The sequence below is a fragment of the Rhinoraja longicauda genome, chromosome 18, assembly GCF_053455715.1.
Source record: "Rhinoraja longicauda isolate Sanriku21f chromosome 18, sRhiLon1.1, whole genome shotgun sequence".
NCBI classification, from domain to species: domain Eukaryota; kingdom Metazoa; phylum Chordata; class Chondrichthyes; order Rajiformes; family Arhynchobatidae; genus Rhinoraja; species Rhinoraja longicauda.
The window spans coordinates 4,428,236-4,445,390 of NC_135970.1; the positions used below are offsets into that span (position 1 = coordinate 4,428,236).

The 17,155-nt window shown below is 46.7% G+C and overlaps 1 protein-coding gene across 19 annotated transcripts in view; it reads right to left on the reverse strand.

Annotated features, from left to right (window-relative positions):
• madd (MAP-kinase activating death domain) overlaps nucleotides 1-17,155 on the reverse strand; it is a 155,751-nt gene that overhangs the window by 36,409 nt on the left and 102,187 nt on the right. For 6 of the 19 annotated variants that reach the window (XM_078415009.1, XM_078414993.1, XM_078415007.1 and 3 more), the window contains 9 exons: nucleotides 13,931-13,984; nucleotides 12,433-12,527; nucleotides 11,129-11,212; nucleotides 6,062-6,220; nucleotides 4,577-4,697; nucleotides 3,211-3,273; nucleotides 1,874-1,994; nucleotides 1,675-1,780; nucleotides 734-844 (listed from right to left, as the gene is read on the reverse strand). In XM_078415009.1, the coding sequence (XP_078271135.1) occupies nucleotides 734-844; nucleotides 1,675-1,780; nucleotides 1,874-1,994; nucleotides 3,211-3,273; nucleotides 4,577-4,697; nucleotides 6,062-6,220; nucleotides 11,129-11,212; nucleotides 12,433-12,527; nucleotides 13,931-13,984 (914 nt within the window). The remainder of the gene's footprint in view (nucleotides 1-733; nucleotides 845-1,674; nucleotides 1,781-1,873; nucleotides 1,995-3,210; nucleotides 3,274-4,576; nucleotides 4,698-6,061; nucleotides 6,221-11,128; nucleotides 11,213-12,432; nucleotides 12,528-13,930; nucleotides 13,985-17,155) is intronic. The other 13 variants (XM_078414995.1, XM_078414991.1, XM_078415001.1 and 10 more) reach the window with 8 other exon arrangements.

The following is a 17,155-nucleotide window of genomic DNA, read 5'->3' on the forward strand; positions in this document are numbered from 1 at the left end:
AGGTAGCATCTACAGAGGGAGTGAACAGGATTGATGTTTCGGGTCGGGACTCTTCTTCAGACAGATGGAGTTGGGAAGAAAGGATTATTTTAACTTGGTATCATGTTCACCAGACATTGTGGTCAAAGGACCTGTCCTATGCTGTTGCATGTTGTATATTCTGTCAATTCTGGAAATTTCACATCCACCCACCTGTCCATCTGTGTGCATTCACCCATCAGAGCAGCCCTCACCCATGCTTGATCTCCTCACTGTATATCTCTTGAACACACCACTCCCCCACCTGTTCACCTTTCTCCAAATGTCCACTCACAGTACAACCCACCCACTGCATTCCCCAACGCTGCCTTTGCATTAATCCATCTCAACTGTGCAACCTCTGCCTACTGTCCACCATCCACCTACACTTCTCCTGCCCACAGAAAGTGCTTCATCCCTCTCTGGCAGACCCAGGCCTGTTGCAGCTCTCACTTCATATTGGTTAGGCCTGGCCTGAGGCAGCTCTTTCTTCCGAAGATAGACACAAAAGCTTGAGTAACTCAGCGGGTCAGACAGCATCTCTGGAGAAAAGGAATAGGTGACGTTTCGGGTCGAGACCGTTCCTATGCAGTCTTCCTTCCTCCTGGCTGGCCCCGACCGACGACTGCCTTAGAGTTGGGTCTGTTTAATCTGATTTACTTTGCAGGAGATTGCGCAAAGCACCCAGTGCACACCCACAAAGTAGAACACTCACCAGCTGTGGCAGGCGGTCCAGCAGCTCGTTCACCTCCTGGCTATGAGCCAGACCGATATGCGATTTACCCATCAGCCTCCGCACCTTCTTCCGGATGTCGTTTTTGTTCACCTGTAACAGGGGGCGGATGCCAGTCAACAGCTACAGCACCACATCAATACACAACATAACCTTTCCGCAAAAGAGCAGCTATTGGTTCACCCATGTCATGTGCCATGCAGTCAGAAATAATTCAACTACAAGAACAGCTCTCAGTAGTGGGAAAACAAAGCACCACACCTGCCCGTGAAACCTCTAGAGAGGCAGTGTAATCTGCAGGAGGCACACATTCCCTTTACACCAGCCCCTACTATTTATTTAATAACTGCAAAAGGTTGTGAACACTGCCCAGTCCATCACCGGCTCTGACCTCCCCACCATCGAAGGGATTTACCGGAATCGCTGCCTCAAAAAGGCAGCCAGCATCATCAGAGACCCTCGCCACCCAGGCCACACACTCCTTTCACCCCTGCCATCGGGAAGAAGGTACAGGAGCCTGAAAACTGTAGCGTCCAGGTTTAGGAACAGCTTTTTCCCTACAGCCATCAGGCTATTAAACACTACAACCTCAAATAAGCTCTGAACTACAATAGACTATTATTGCTATTATTGCACTATTATTGTTTGTTTTTTATTGTGTGTACGTATATCTATATTTTTGTTGTGTATATATCTATTCATATCTATATATGTGTGTATTTGTGAGTATGTGTATATATACACACACATACTGAGCTTTTTTTCCTCTCTTGTTTATTAAATTGTTCACAGTGTACTATGTCTACATATTCTGTTGTGCTGCTGCAAGTAAGAATTTCATTGTTCTAGCTAGGACATATGACAATAAAACAGTCCTGACCATTTACAGCACCCTAGCCCCCGGTCCATGGTAAAGGGCTGACCTTGACCATCAGCATGTATACAATCATGTTGAAGAGTAACGTGGACAACAGGCGGTCCTCATCATCTTCCAGCCGCTTCCGGTCGTGATCCCCCAGTGACACATACCTGTGTTAAGAAACAAAAGTCAACTGACGGAGAACCACTTCCTTCACCCACACCCATTGCAGCCATCGACCGCTGTGCGGCACATATGCATACCTGTCGATCATTTCTTGTGGGCCCTGGTCCATGCCCATTCCTTCTCTCTCTAACATCACTGCATCAAGGTAGGTGTCCTCCCAAAACTGGACCTGGTCCCACAGCACTGAGCGTTCCTTACCTGAGGATGAGCAGATGAGACTGTAGTAGCAAATTACCCCTTTCCCCTCACCCACATCCAGGGAAACTAGCACATCACTCGATGCACAACAACGGCATGCACCAAAGATCCTCTGACTAATCGAGAATACCAATAGTCTAACAGGAGCTGTGTTAGAGCACAGGGCCATCACTACACACAAATAGAGCACCACACAGCAGCTAGGGTAGAGGGGGTAGGGAGGCTAGAGGGGGACAGGGAGACATCACCCAGCAAGGGGCTGGAGCAGAGACAACACTGGACCCTTTCCATGAGGGTGGGGAGGGGCAGCTGCCAGCCTTGTCTGTGGGGGCATGCAGTCGCCCAGCTGTATAGGCTGGGACATGCATGCCCCAGGGAGAGAGTACAACCTAAACCGGCTCAGAATTAGACTGGTCCTCACACTCCAGTCTCAAACAGTGACAGTCAGAAAAGTGAAAGGGAGCACTAACATAACTGTAAGCGTGCTACATGCATGTCTCCAGTGAGTCACACACTATCCCTTTCAGGTGACTTCTCATCGTACTTTCCCATCTGGCAGTGGCCAGATGCACATGGATTCGGACCCCGACATGCGGCAGGGAACCATGGCCAATGGAATGATAAGGATCAATGGTGAATATGGGGGGGGGGGGGGGGGGGGGGGGAGGTTGTGATGGGCACAATGCATTAATGCATTAGAGGAGATGAATAGGCATCGGTAGTGGAGGGGCTGAGTGCAGGTGAAGGGCCACAAAGCAGCGTTCAGCAAGGGGGCACATAGACCAATGAAGAAAGATGGGGCAGGTGGGGTAATGAGGCCACGCGGGTTGTGTTCAGCTGGAGCAGTGAGTGCAAGGTCGGGTCATCGAGCAGGGTCAATGCTAGGCCAGGCCAATGGCATATGAAGAGGGAGCACGTGTGTGGGTGGCTGGGGAAAGGGGAGACTGTGGGGAGGAGGCGGAAGAAGAGATGATTGGCCATATTAGAGCAGTGGATGCGAGAACGAGGGTAGCAGATGGAACACGAGTGCCTGGATTTTAGGAGGATCAATCAAAGTTAACAGTTGTGTCACGAGTGGATGAGCACAGAATAGAGTCCATGTATTCTCTGTTCACAGGATTGGAATCGTTTGTGAATGGCTGGAGAACTCTCCGTATTCATGCAGCAACTAGTCATGCATGACCATGCGATTGCAGGCAGTAAAAGCGTTCTTTACTCATAGATAATGTTTCCATGGCCGCATCCTCCAGTTGATCCCACATTGAACTCTTGTCTCTCCCTGAGCGTGTCCAAGGCAAGCGAGCCAGACAGCAGTAGAAATGAAAAGACTCCAGCATTTAGTTACATTCTGGATAGGATAGCATGTAGGGTTTACTCTTTCATACAGAATCCAACACAAACACTTCACAATCCCGGTGTGTTTGTGTTGTCACAAACGGAACAAAAGCAGCGCCACATGAGTACACGGGAGGGACCACGAGACTTAATCAACGCTGGAGGAAAATCCTGGTTCAGATCACCCGCAAGATAACACACCAAACGTAGAGCAAAAAATGTGTTTAGAATCTGAGAAATATGCGTTTCTATTACACATAATATAAACTGATATCATGTGTTTGGACTCACCTTAACGGGAACAAAGTCATAGTCCATGCCGACCGAGACGCCCCATCTACACTAGTCCCTATTGCCTGCGCTTGATCTACATCCTAAACCTTTCCTATCCATGTAAAACTTACTCCACCCATCTGTCAATCACCCCCTCCTTGCCAGGCTTCACCCATCTCACCTTTCTTTGACATGTTTCATCCCCCCCCCCCACCATCAATCTGAAGAAAAGTCCAGACCCGAAACGTGTCCTGTCCATTCCCTTAGCAGATGCTGCCTGACCCATTGAGTTTCTCCAACGTTTAGTTCTGTATATTTGCAAGTTTTGCATCTTAGAGTCCATTACAAAGGATGAGATTTCTGCGTAGTTAGCACACGATAAAATAGACTGAAGTCAGCATGGTTTTGTGAAAGGCAGCTTTTTGTGTTAATCTTTGGTTTAAACCAGCATCTGCAGTTCCTTCCTACACATATGATCTGAATGATGTCAGATTCGGAGTTAGATTTAGCTCTTAGGGCTAAAGGAATCAAGGGATATGGAGAAAAAGCAGGAACAGGGTACTGATTTTAGATGATCAGCCATGATCATATTGAATGGAGGTGCTGGCTCGAAGCGCCGAATGGCCTACTCCTGCACCTATTTTTCAATGTTTCTACGACGAATCTATGGAATTCATTGCCACAGAAGGCTGTGGAGGCCGTCAATGGATATTTTTAAGGAAGAGATTGACAGATTCTAGATTAGGGGTGTCAGGGGTTGTAGGGAGAAGGCAGGAGAACACAGTTGAGAAGGAAAATCAGCCATGATTGAATGGCGGAGTAGACTTAATGGGTCGAATGGCATTATTCTGCTCTGATATCTTGTGATCCCACAAATTTTCAGTCCAAAGGACAGAGATTTTTTTGATCTGTCCTTGATTGAGCACTTTACCATAATCTTAGAATGGAATGGGAGGATTTGTTTCCAAACTTACCCAGCAATCCTTCAAACAGGTAAACCCTCTGACTGATATCTTCTGGAGGGGTTGGAGGCTGGGGACTCGCAGTACCACCTTTGGTAGCATTTAATCCAGGTACCAGCATGTGCGATTTACCCTGTAATAGAGCAGAGTGTCCGTTAATGTCAGCATGGCACTTGGATCGTATCCTCACTTTTGCAAGATAAACATCCCTCAATCTCTTCACTCTCTGTATGCTGATGATTTTCTCCATAATTCTCCACACTGCCCTGCCACTCTCCTTCTGGCATTGCTTTAGTTCATGCTTTCTCAAAAAATTCACAACTTCACTCTCCAGTCCACTGTGGGAAGGATGTGAGTGCCCACACCGTTACTACTCACTCAAAGGCTGAGCTCCCCTCCCCTCCCCTCCCCTCCCCTCCCCTCCCCTCCCCTCCGCCCCCACCAATGGTCTTGCATCTCCTGCATGGTCTGAGGATCTGAGAGTGACCATCAACCCCCTCCTTCATTAGCCTCCTCTTGTTCGTTTTTCAGGATGTGGACGGCAACTACAAGACCATCGTTTATTGTTCATCCCTCACTGCCTTTGAAAAGAAACAGAAATAGTTTGGCTACTCAAAGGGCATTTCTCATTTTCAAAAAGGTCAACCACATTGTTGTACATTTGAGGTGCACAGAGGCCAGTGGGTAAGGATAGCAATTTGTCTCTCCGATATGCACCTAACCCCTGGGCTTCCCTTTGATAACACTTGTGCAAAACCCCCATCAGGATCAATGTTCTCCTTCAGGGAAGGAAATTGCTGCTTTAAGGTGTGATTTCAGGTCCACTGTCAAATGTTTGACTTTTAACCTCAGCTGTAGCAAACTGCTGTGTTTAAACAATGGCAATTTTGGAGAGGCATCAAACTAAACACATGACCGGTGATTTCTCTCTGCTTTTGATATTGTGATAAGTTTATTGGCCAAGTATGCATATATAAGGAATGTGCCTTGGTGCTCCGCTCACAAATGACAACACAAACATACAGTTAACAATTAAGAATAAAGCATAAACACATCAAAACAATAAGGATACAACATTACGGTGTAAACATGTGGGTGAAAATAAACCAGAGCAAAAAAGAGACTACAGACTTTGGTTATTGAGTAGAACTATCACTCGTGGAAAAAAGCAGTTTTTATGTCTGGCTGTGGCTGCTTTGACAGTCCAGAGTCACCTTCCAGAGGGAAGCGCTTTGTAGAATTTGTGGCCAGGGTGAGAGGTCAGTTAAAGCAGTAGCAAACAGATTCTTCCAGAACTTTAATCCATTCATGTACATTCCTTCCAATTCTCCCCCTCCCTCTGTCCATCACTCCCCTTAACCTTGCTGAGCACTGGGCTCCAAATGTTGGCCCTTCATCTGCAGAGACACTCTCCGAAAGTGAGTTACCGCACCTCAGGCTACATGGGCAACAATATTGGTCCTCAACCCCAAAGATAGGCCCACCATAGAGACTTACAAAGATGTGTCTGGTGTCAGCATTGGTCTCAATCTCGCTGTCAGAGAGAGTCCCTCTGGATGCCTTTGCTTCCAAGGTGTTTTTTCCCAGCATGGCTTCACCAGCAGTGCTGCTGTAGTCACTATCCGCTCCTAGGGTTTCTCCAGAACTGTTACTGACCTGGGACAACAGAGAACAAAACAAAAATCAGTAAGTTCCAATACCCGAACCTCAGCCAAATAATCAGGATGCATTATGTTCCATAGCCGAGGGAGAGAGTCAGAGAGGGGGGAAGAGAGTCAGAGAGGGAGATGGCGAGAGAGAGAGAGAGAGAGAGAGAGAGAGGGAGATGGCGAGAGAGAGAGAGAGAGAGAGAGAGAGAGAGAGAGAGAGAGAGAGAGAGGGAGATGGCGAGAGAGAGAGAGAGAGAGAGAGAGAGAGAGAGAGGGGGGGGAGAGAGAGGGAGAGAGGGGGGGAGAGAGAGGGAGCGAGAGGGAGAGAGGGGGAGAGAGAGGGGGAGAGAGAGGGGGAGAGAGAGGGGGAGAGAGAGGGGGAGAGGGGGGGGAGAGGGGGGGGGAGAGGGGGAGAGAGGGGGGAGAGAGGGGGAGAGAGAGGGGGAGAGAGAGGGGGAGAGAGAGGGGGAGAGAGAGGGGGAGAGAGAGGGGGAGAGAGAGGGGGAGAGAGGGGGAGAGAGAGGGGGAGAGAGAGGGGGAGAGAGAGGGGGGGAGAGAGGGGGGGGAGAGAGAGGGGGAGAGAGAGGGGGAGAGAGAGGGGGAGAGAGAGGGGGAGAGAGAGGGGGAGAGAGGGGGAGAGAGAGGGGGAGAGAGAGGGGGAGAGAGGGGGAGAGAGAGGGGGAGAGAGAGGGGGAGAGAGGGGGAGGGGGAGAGAGAGAGGGAGGGGGGGAGAGAGAGAGAGTGCAGGAGGAGGCCATTCGGTCCTTCGAGCCAGCACCGCCATTCAATGTGATCATGGCTGATCATTCACAATCAGTACCCCGTTCCTGCCTTCTCTCCATGCCCCCTGACTCCGCTATCATTAAGAGCTCCATCTAGCTCTCTCTTGAAAGCATCCAGAGAATTGGCCTCCACTGCCTTCTGAGGCAGAGAATTCCACAGATTGAGAACTCTCTGACTGAAAAAGTTTTTCCTCATCTCCATTCTAAATGGCCTACCCCTTATTCTTAAACTGTGGCCCCTGGTTCTGGACTCCCCCAACATTGGGAACATGTTTCCTGCCTCTAACATGCCCAATCCCTTAATAATCTTATGTGTTTCAATAAGATCCCCTCTCATCCTTCTAAATTTCAGTGTATACAAGCCTAGTCGCTCTTGTCTTTCAACATACGACAGTCCCACCATTCCGGGAAATAACCTAGTGAACCTACGCTGCACTCCCTCAATAGCAAGAATGTCCTTCCTCAGATTTGGAGACAAAAACTGCACACAGTACTCCAGGTGCGGTCTCACTAGGGCCCTGTACAACTGCAGAAACACCTCTTTGCTCCTATACTCAACTCCTCTTGCATAAAGGCCAACATGCCATTAGCTTTCTTCACTGCCTGCTGTACCTGCATGCTAACTTTAAGTGACTGATGAACAAGGACACCCAAATCTATTTGTACTTCCCCATTTCCTAACTTGACACCATTCAGATAATAATCTGCCTTCCTGTTCTTACCACCAAAGTGGATAACCTCACATTTATCCACATTAAACTGCATCTGCTATGCATCTGCCCACTCACACAACCTGTCCAAGTCACCCTGCATCCTCATAGCATCTTCCTCACAGTTCACACTGCCACCCAGCTTTGTGTAATCCGCAAATTTGCTAATGTTACTTTTAATCCCTTCATCTAAATCTGTGGAATTCATTGCCACAGAAGGCTGTGGAGGCTGTCAATTGATATTATGGATATAATCTAAGGTGGAGATTGATCAATTCTTAATTAGTACAGTTGTCAAGGAAGAAGGCAGGAGAATGGGGTTGAGGGGGAAAGATAGACCAGCTATGATTGAATGGCGGAGTAGACTTGATGGACCGAATGGCCTAATATTGCTCCTACAACACATGAACTTATGATACACTTGATCTCAGCTCACTATACCTGTCCCATGCACCCTCCATTTTCCTGACCAGATCAGTTTATCTCAACTTCCAAGCTTTTTTCCTCCCACCTGCTTTGCCCTTCATTGTAACAGGAACATGTATGCCCTGAACTCATGTCACCACAGATTTTAAAACATCCCATTTACCAGACATTCCTTTGCCAGAAACAACTTACTCCAATCAACTTGAACAAGTTCCTGCCTAATACCATCAAAGTTGGCCTAGCTCCAATTCAGAAACTGCCCTGTCTTTATACATAACTGTCTTAAAGCTAATAGAACAGTGAATGCTGGTCCCAAAAGGTTTGCCAACCAACACTTCCGTCACTTGCCTTTTCCAATTTGCTAAGAGTAGATGCAGCTGTGCCCTCTCCCATGTAGGGCCCCATACATATTGCCTGAGGAAACGTTCTTGAACACATTTTATAAATAACACCCCGTCCAAGCCCTTGGGACTATGACAGTCCTAGCCTACATTGGGCACGTTAAAATCCCCCACCCTGACTACCTTATTAGCCTATTGATGCCTGCAATCTCTTGGCATATTTGCTCCTCCAATTCATCCCTTTTTTATTTCTTAGCTTCACCCATGCAGACTCACTGGATGAACCATCAGCAATGTAATCTCGAACTAATGCCGTGACATTCTTCTTAATCAATAAGGCCCCATCTGTATATCTCCTGCAGCTCTGGTACCCTGGAACATTACACTGCCAGTCCTGTGCCTCTGTTAGCCAGGTTTCCGTAATAGCTACAACATCCTGGTCGCACTATCCATGCCCTGATTTCATCCATCAGACCTCTCACATTAAAATAAGTACAATTAAACCCAACAGTACTTCCTCACTCCCTCTCGTCTATTTTGCCCACTGAACCTTTTTTCCCCCCCAATCACAATCCGTGTCAACTTCCAACCTCTCACCTGCCTCAGTCCTGCAGTGGATCACACCCTCCTCCCAATCTAGTTTAAACCCACCTGTGCAGCACCAGCAAACCTGCCTGCCAGGATATTGGTTCCCCTCCAGTTTAGGTGCAACCCACCCGTCTTGTACAGGTCACCTCTGCCCCAGAAGAGATCCCAAAGGTCCAAACATCTGAATCCATGTCCCGTGCACCAACTTCTCAGCCACACATTCATCTGTCCTTTCTTCCTATTCCCACTTTATCTCGCACATGACACAGGGAGTAATCCAGAGATCACTACCCTGGAGGTCCTGCTTTTTTTTAAACCTTTTGTCTTGTTTGCAGTACCTCATCCCTTTTCCTCACACAAAGACAAAGACCTCCAGCTGCACCCCCCCCCCCCCCTCGAGAATATGATGTAGCCACTCCGACACTGGGCAACTCACCATCCTGGAGTCTCAATTGTCACCACAGAATTTCGCCCCCACCCCCCCCTCTAAAGAGTCACCTACCACTATGGTTCACCCTGACATCATCCTTCCCTGCTGTGTCTCCGAGCCAGTCCCGGTTCCACCGCCCTGCCTGATATTGCCGCTCAACCCTGACGGGTCCTCTCCAACATTATCCAACAGGGGACACCTATGAGGGGAATGGCCACAGGGTCACCTGCATTTTCTACTACTACCCCTCCTAGTGGTCACCCACCTACTCTCTTCCTAAACCTTGGGTGTGACCACCTCACTATAAGTCTTATCCAAGAAGCTTCTTGATGATCCTAAGGTCCTCCAACTGCAGCTCCAATTCCCCCACATGGCTTCTAAGGAGCTGAACCTGGATACAGGTGTAGTCTTCAGGGGTACCAGCAGTTTACCTGACTACCTATGTGCTGCAGGAGGAACACTGCACCATTCTATCTGCCAACACTACTGCACTGAAACAAAAAGCACAAGAATCGCACACAAACAGGCTACAAAACAGATACAACACGGTACCTTTACCTCCCAACCCCATCTCCTCAGACTCCTTGCCAAAGACTCGCACTTGCCCTCAGCACAGCACTTCACCTCAACACACTCTCTCCCACTGCCCAACACACCCTCTCCCCCACTGCACAACACACCCTCTCCCCCACTGCACAACACACCCTCTCTCCCACACTGCACAACACACCCTCTCCCACACTGCACAACACACCCTCTCTCCCACACTGCCCAACACACCCTCTCCCCCACTGCACAACACACCCTCTCCCCCACTGCACAACACACCCTCTCTCCCACACTGCACAACACACCCTCTCCCACACTGCACAACACACCCTCTCTCCCACACTGCACAACACACCCTCTCTCCCACACTGCACAACACACCCTCTCTCCCACACTGCACAACACACCCTCTCCCCCACTGCACAACACACCCTCTCTCCCACACTGCACAACACACCCTCTCTCCCAGTGCTCAACACACCCTCTCTCCCACTGCCCAACACACCCTCTCTCCCCCACTGCACAACACACCCTCTCTCCCACAAATGAAATGTGAACTCTGTTTCTCTTTCCGCAGATGCTGCCTGTCCTGAGTGCTTCCAGCATTTGTTTTCACCATCAGCAATAGTGGCGATTTTCAATGGCATGAATGTTGGTAGCTTCATGCTTAACCAAGGCCATTTCATGTTGAACTTTTGGAAGTCATAATACATCATGCCGAAGTCTTGGGTTACTGGTTTCTTAGTGCCTATCCTTTTTTTAGTCATTGTGGCTGTTGCTCGCTAGCATAATATTGCACAGAAAACTACATACCGATGATATTAACCTTCCACCTTCCATATCAATATGACCATGATTAATATACTTTGATCTCACTAGTTAACTAAAATGAGGGTTCTGTCCCTCAAAGATGTCTTGTTCTTTTGACACCCAGGGATAAATACCACATGGACTGGGGAAATCTCTGTTCACAATTTAATTGTGAAATTCTCTGGACCAATGTTTCACAGGGAAAGTGGGCTATTTGCTGCTTCAATCCATCACACTGGAAGTACACCATGCACACGCCTCAGCTCGTCACTGCCCTACCACGGTGCTGCTTTCCGACTCTTGGCTGGTGCTCCTGGTGAGTGCAGGCGGCTCAGAGCTGGTGATAGACTCGCTGTCACTCTTCTGGTGCAGGTGGAAGGTGGTGAAAGCATGGATGAGAAGGTGGGGAGGGGACATTTAAAAAAGGTAAAAGGAAGAGAACAGAACAATAATGGAGTATTACCAGCAACACCCAAGAGAAAAACTGTTTCATTTCAAAAGTTTAACCAGACTCATCATACATTAACTAAGAGGGCTAATGCATTCAATAAATTGTCACCAGTGCAAATATTCTAAATGTTGTCTTTTTTATGCATTTCATCTGATGAAACTAGTAACCGAGTCGGGATTGCCATTTCCCAGGGTCCGCCTTTAACACGTTGCCGGCCATTTTCATATCTCCTGTTTCATCGCCCACCAGACCCAATCCAAGATCGTGTTCAATCAACTACGACAGAAATTATCTCGTCATGCTATTGTTTGGACAAGTTTAATAATGTTGGAATGGAAGATAGGCAGTTAAGATAAATAGGATTGAATGTACTGTGATGAGTTTTATAACAAATGAAAACCAATCCAAAATTCAGGGAACTCTGAGTTAAACCTTGAGGTTGAATGTTTAACCATTACGCCATGCACCGTTACAACACCCCACCAACCCAAGCACATTTTTCAAACTCTTTCACATCACTGGTGCTCTGCCTTCACTATAGTCTTTGCTTATCCAATCCTTTCCAAGTCAGTGAAATTCAATTTACTAGCCCCTTGCATTGGATGGCAAAAGGCATTATATCAAAAAAACAAGTCTTTGGTCTAAATTAAAAAAACATTCCATTTGATCATTTAAACAAATAAAGCTTTTCAACTTAATTACCCGAGTATGTGCTCATGACAACACACAAAAAAGAGGAGTTGATGGGCATGTGTGAAATAGCACAGGTTGCGAGTTACAGATAAATAAGGAATGATCCCCAGAAAATGGGGATAAATGGATTCACGAGTCATTGCAAGGACAAGAATCCTTCTTCCACTATATTAGTTGTTTTACCAACAAATATCTCCCCTCACTACACCCCCACCCTCACCCCATAGCCAGCCCCAGTTATATCACACACCTCATAATGAACTCTATTCACAATTTAAAATCACATTCCTTGACAGCTTTCCCCCCGGAGAGACCCGGATCTGGACAATATCACAATGCACTTGCGTCTTTGAATGACTTGTCTCCAACTAGGTGCTGGTGCAATGTGTTTAATGCTATACGTTTCTACTAACCGTATCGATGAGTTGCAAGGACTAACCTGCAAGCTTGTTACACTCATGCCGCTATCCGCACTGATTTGTGATTTCTTCTCATCTGGGTCGAAGTCCGGTAAGTGTTTTGGACTCTCAGTACCTACAGGCAACAGACTCGACATCACGATGCAGGAAGATAAATGAACTGTACCGATTCAGCCTGTGGTCACTTACTCCGTGACTCTCATCCACAGTATCAGAATGATAGAGCTTCTAACGAAACCAGAGACTAAAGCTGTTTGTGTTCCACTGCTACAAATTTGAGGGGTGTTTTTTGTACCAGGGTACGTGTTTGACAGCTTTAAGATCAGAGTAAATTGTTTTAACCACTGGGATTTCAGCACATTTATCCACCCAAATTAATCAACACTACCTAATACATTACCACTCCCTTCAATCACCCACTCAAACCGATCAGCACTGCCCAGCACTTTGCTATTCTTTTCAATCACCCAACCAAACCCACGAGGAAGGTCTTAAAAATCACAATCACCTCAAGTTGGTTAAATAGATCTCACAACTTACTTTTTTTTCACCGCAAATGAAGTAAGCCAGTCTAATTAGATGGGCTTGCAAATTAAAATCAGCTACAAAAACCAATCAACTCTGAGTAGCTGCATTCAGAGCTGTCTGCCCGGATATTGTTGTTTTGTCACTTTCCCATATCCTTGTATCCTTCCCCATCCACATCTTCGCTTTGAAATATGGTAAATAAAGCATTCCCCATTTTAGCCACACATTTTAGCCCCATTTTACAAACGACTTGAGTAACTTCATCAATATTCTGCAGGCGATAATCCTCAGTCTGAACCCCACCCAACTCACCTGCGACAGAAACAACTGTTCACGGTTTCTCCTCTTAAAAGCCTGCTAAATTTTAACAAAGATGTTCCAATGCCATCTTCGCAACAGCATCCCAATCCCAGCTGCTACCTTTCCTTTCTGCTTAAGTAATCTAAGATAGCTGCACTGGTCCCAATTGTCAATTTAGCAAAATTTGGTTCATGATTTAACTGCACCATCAGCAAGTCCCGATCATTTAGAAAAAACACCCTGGAAACCAAGGCTAGGTCAATGAAGTTCAAAGGGCATTGGGCAGCAATGGAAGACAAAGAGCAGAACTCGGTGCTGACACTTTGGTCAGTGATCAAATGACCCGTTGGCCAAATTGTACATAAGCATGCGGTGCAACTACACAGCAATGAGCTCACCCCCACTCCACCACACCTGCACCTTGCAAGATTAACGGGTGAGAAAGAGTGCGAGCGAGCGAGAGAGAGAGAGGGGGCAAAGAGAAAGAGAGAGAAAGAAAAAGGAGAAAGACTGAGCTAGAAAGTGATGAAGAGGTACACAAACCTAACAGCATGTCTACAGGTGAGAGGGAATGGGTCTATAGCACATGTTGCGAAAGACTATGTTTGAAACAGAAGACAGGCTAGGGCACCTAGCTACGAAAAGTAATAAGTATTTTGTACAACAGGCCTGAGTTATCAAAATCCTTACTCTGTTTTTCCAAAGCTTTTTGTTTTCTCACATCCTGGTGCTTGTTCCACAACTCTACAACCCAAGATGCATTGCAAGCAGGAAAGAAAGACAGAGAGAGTCAGAGATTGGTTGGATAGGAGAAATGGAGGACACAACACAACCAGGAAATCATTCTCCAATGGAGATGACTTCTCAGTGATCACATGAGAATCAGTGAAGCACAAGGTCATCTGCATGGTTCACAAGTGGCCTCAATAACCTCTGCTCTGTCTCAAAACTTTCTACTCTCTAGAGAACTCTGACATCCCTTTCTTCCAGTGCAAACACAGAGCTTCACCACAGCCCATAACCACACTCAAGATCTTCCCTAACATCAGCATTTCCAACCGCCTCTCTTTCCTTGGCTATGATTAGTGTCGTCAGGCAGTTGGAGTCAATGGGACTGAATGTCCTTCAAGGAATGGGGAAGGGGAGTGACTCGACCAGGAACGTCACCCATTCCTTCTCTCCAGAGATGTGCCTGCCCCGCTGAGTTACTCCAGCATTTTGTGTCTATCTTGGGAGTGACAAGGGTTTTCCACCTGACACCAGCAGAACTCTCTTCCTGCACTTCAAAGAGTTCAGATACAAACTAGGTATATTCCTTTCATGGGAAGATATGAAGCATCCAACTAATGCAACCTGATGACAAAAATGAAGAATGTCAAAATCAGGAAATGGAAGCTTCAGATAAATGTCAGGCGCAAGATTCAACTAATAAATAGGAAGATTCAGAAGGAAAGTGAAAGGTTAATATGGGAGGGAACAGGGTTAGGAAAGATTAGCAAACATTCAATTGAGCCTAAAAGATTGAAACATGGATAAAGACATGCATCAAAAGGGAATCTTTCATACCCTTTCAGGGTCACTTCTGAAGAGTGCAGCTACAATTGAAAAATATAATTCATGCAGCTAATTTTACAGTGAGCTTCCATAAACAAAGACCAAAGAATGTGCGAAGGGTCTTGAACTAAAATGTCACCCATTCCTCTCCTGAGATGTTGCATGACCCGCTGAGTTACTCTAGCATTGTGTGTCTACCTTTGTGCTTTTAGCAATGTTTGATAAGGAAGAATATAGACAGGTAATTCTCTTCGTTGAAATACTGCAATGGAATCTTTTAAATCCACCAGAGGGAGCATGCAGAACCATGATTTAACACCTCATCCACAAAATGACATCTCAGCCAGTGCAGCCCACCCAACCCCCACCCTCCCCCTCTTAGTACTGTGCGAAGTTGCACTGTGTTACCATGCATTTCTGTGCTTGAGTATCTGAAGTGGGACAAATTCGTTACATTTTCATTCAGAGGCAAGAGTGCTACCAATTAAGTCGTGGCTGTTCCAGTGAATGAGGTTGCTCAGGAAAAAAAGTCTCGTCTTTAGGGAACCCAAAGGTCCAGGAAGATAGAGCTACAATATTTAATGACTGCATTTAACTTCACAAGATGGAAGAGGTCACGCTTACATTAAATGATGGAACTTTGAACAGTACAATAGATTTTAAAAAGAGTACTAAAAAAGTCAGGATTACTTAAAAGACATCAAACCTATCAATGGAATGCATTGTAGGTTGCTGAAAGAGGCAAAGGCAGTTCCCAGTATTTCAATCCTCTTTGTTACAGAAATAGTCAGAGGGCTAGAGGGATACCAACCTTTTACTATTTAAGAAATGGTAGGCCAATAAACCAGGTAAATATAGCTTAGCCCTTTGATACGGCAAGTTATGCCAAAGCCCAGCCGACCAACACTTGGACCATATCCAGGCGGATATTTACCAGCCCTCTCATTTCACATCCCATGCGTATTTAAATATGGCCAGAGTTTGATTCCAGGTTCTCACCATCCTTTCGTCACACCCCCACCCCCACATTTCCCCACTGTCATCACAGGACCACCCCACCCACTACCCCACCCACTACCCCACCCCTCTTCCTCTCCGTCCCCAATCCCTTACTATAGCTCAAATCATGGCCACATCCTTGTAATATTCTCTGCATCCCTTCCAGCTTAATGACATCTTTCCAATAGCAGGGTGGTCAAAACTGAACACAATGCTGCGTTGTGGGCCCACCAATGTACCAAGTGCTGCCTCACCAACGTTACCACTTGAAACAATTCCATTAGAACAATGTGTATGAAGGAACTGCAGATGCTGGTTTAAACGTCACCCATTCCTTCTCTCCAGAGATGCTGCCTGCCCCGCTGAGTTACTCCAGCATTTTGTGTCCTTTAGAACAATGGTTCCATTAGAAAGGACCTTCCCTCAATCGTGGCAGAGGTCTCTGATGAACATGTCTCTCTGTAATGAGGTTCTTTTGGAATGGACTCCAATAATTTTCCCACCTCGGCAGTAGAATTAATTGGCCAGAATCACTGAATGTATCCTTTTCTTTTTCAAGCAACAACCGGTGAGCGTTGAATAATGATGGTCAAAGCTGCTGAAATTTCCTCCCTTGTTTCTTTCAACAGCCTATTTCATAGAGGCTTGCAAATGTGTACATTTTCAAAGGAAATGTTTGTGTTTATCTCATCCAATGTTTTACACGTCCTCAACTACAACATGCACACCAACAATGCCATCTGTACGCAGTGCTGCAGTGCATCAGGCCAGTGAGGTCTATACCCAGTGCTGCAGTGCATCAGGCCAGTGTGGTCTGTACCCAGTGCTGCTGTGCATCAGGCCAGTGTGGTCTGTACCCAGTGCTGCAGTGCATCAGGCCAGTGTGGTCTGTACCCAGTGCTGCAGTGCATCAGGCCAGTGGGGTCTGTACGCAGTGCTGCAGTGCATCGGGCCAGTGGGGTCTATACCCAGTGCTGCAGTGCATCAGGTCAGTGAGGTCTGTACACTGTGCTGCAGTGCATCAGGCCAGTGGGGTCTGTACCCAGTGCTGCTGTGCATCAGGCCAGTGGGGTCTGTACCCAGTGCTGCTGTGTATCAGATGAGTGAGGTCTGTACCCAGTGCTGCCGTGCATCAGGCCAGTGGGGTCTGTTAATTCCCTTAATTATCCCCATTTTCTTTATTCTTGTAAAACAGCTTTGGATTTTCTTTGCATGTAGATTCAAGATGGGCAGAGACACCTTAAAGTCAATCTACTAAATTAAAAGCAGCAGGACAAGTTAATAAGATGAATGAAAAATAAGTTGAAATATTTGGATGAAGAAAGAGGCAGGCAGTATCAAGAACAAATAATTGTATAACTT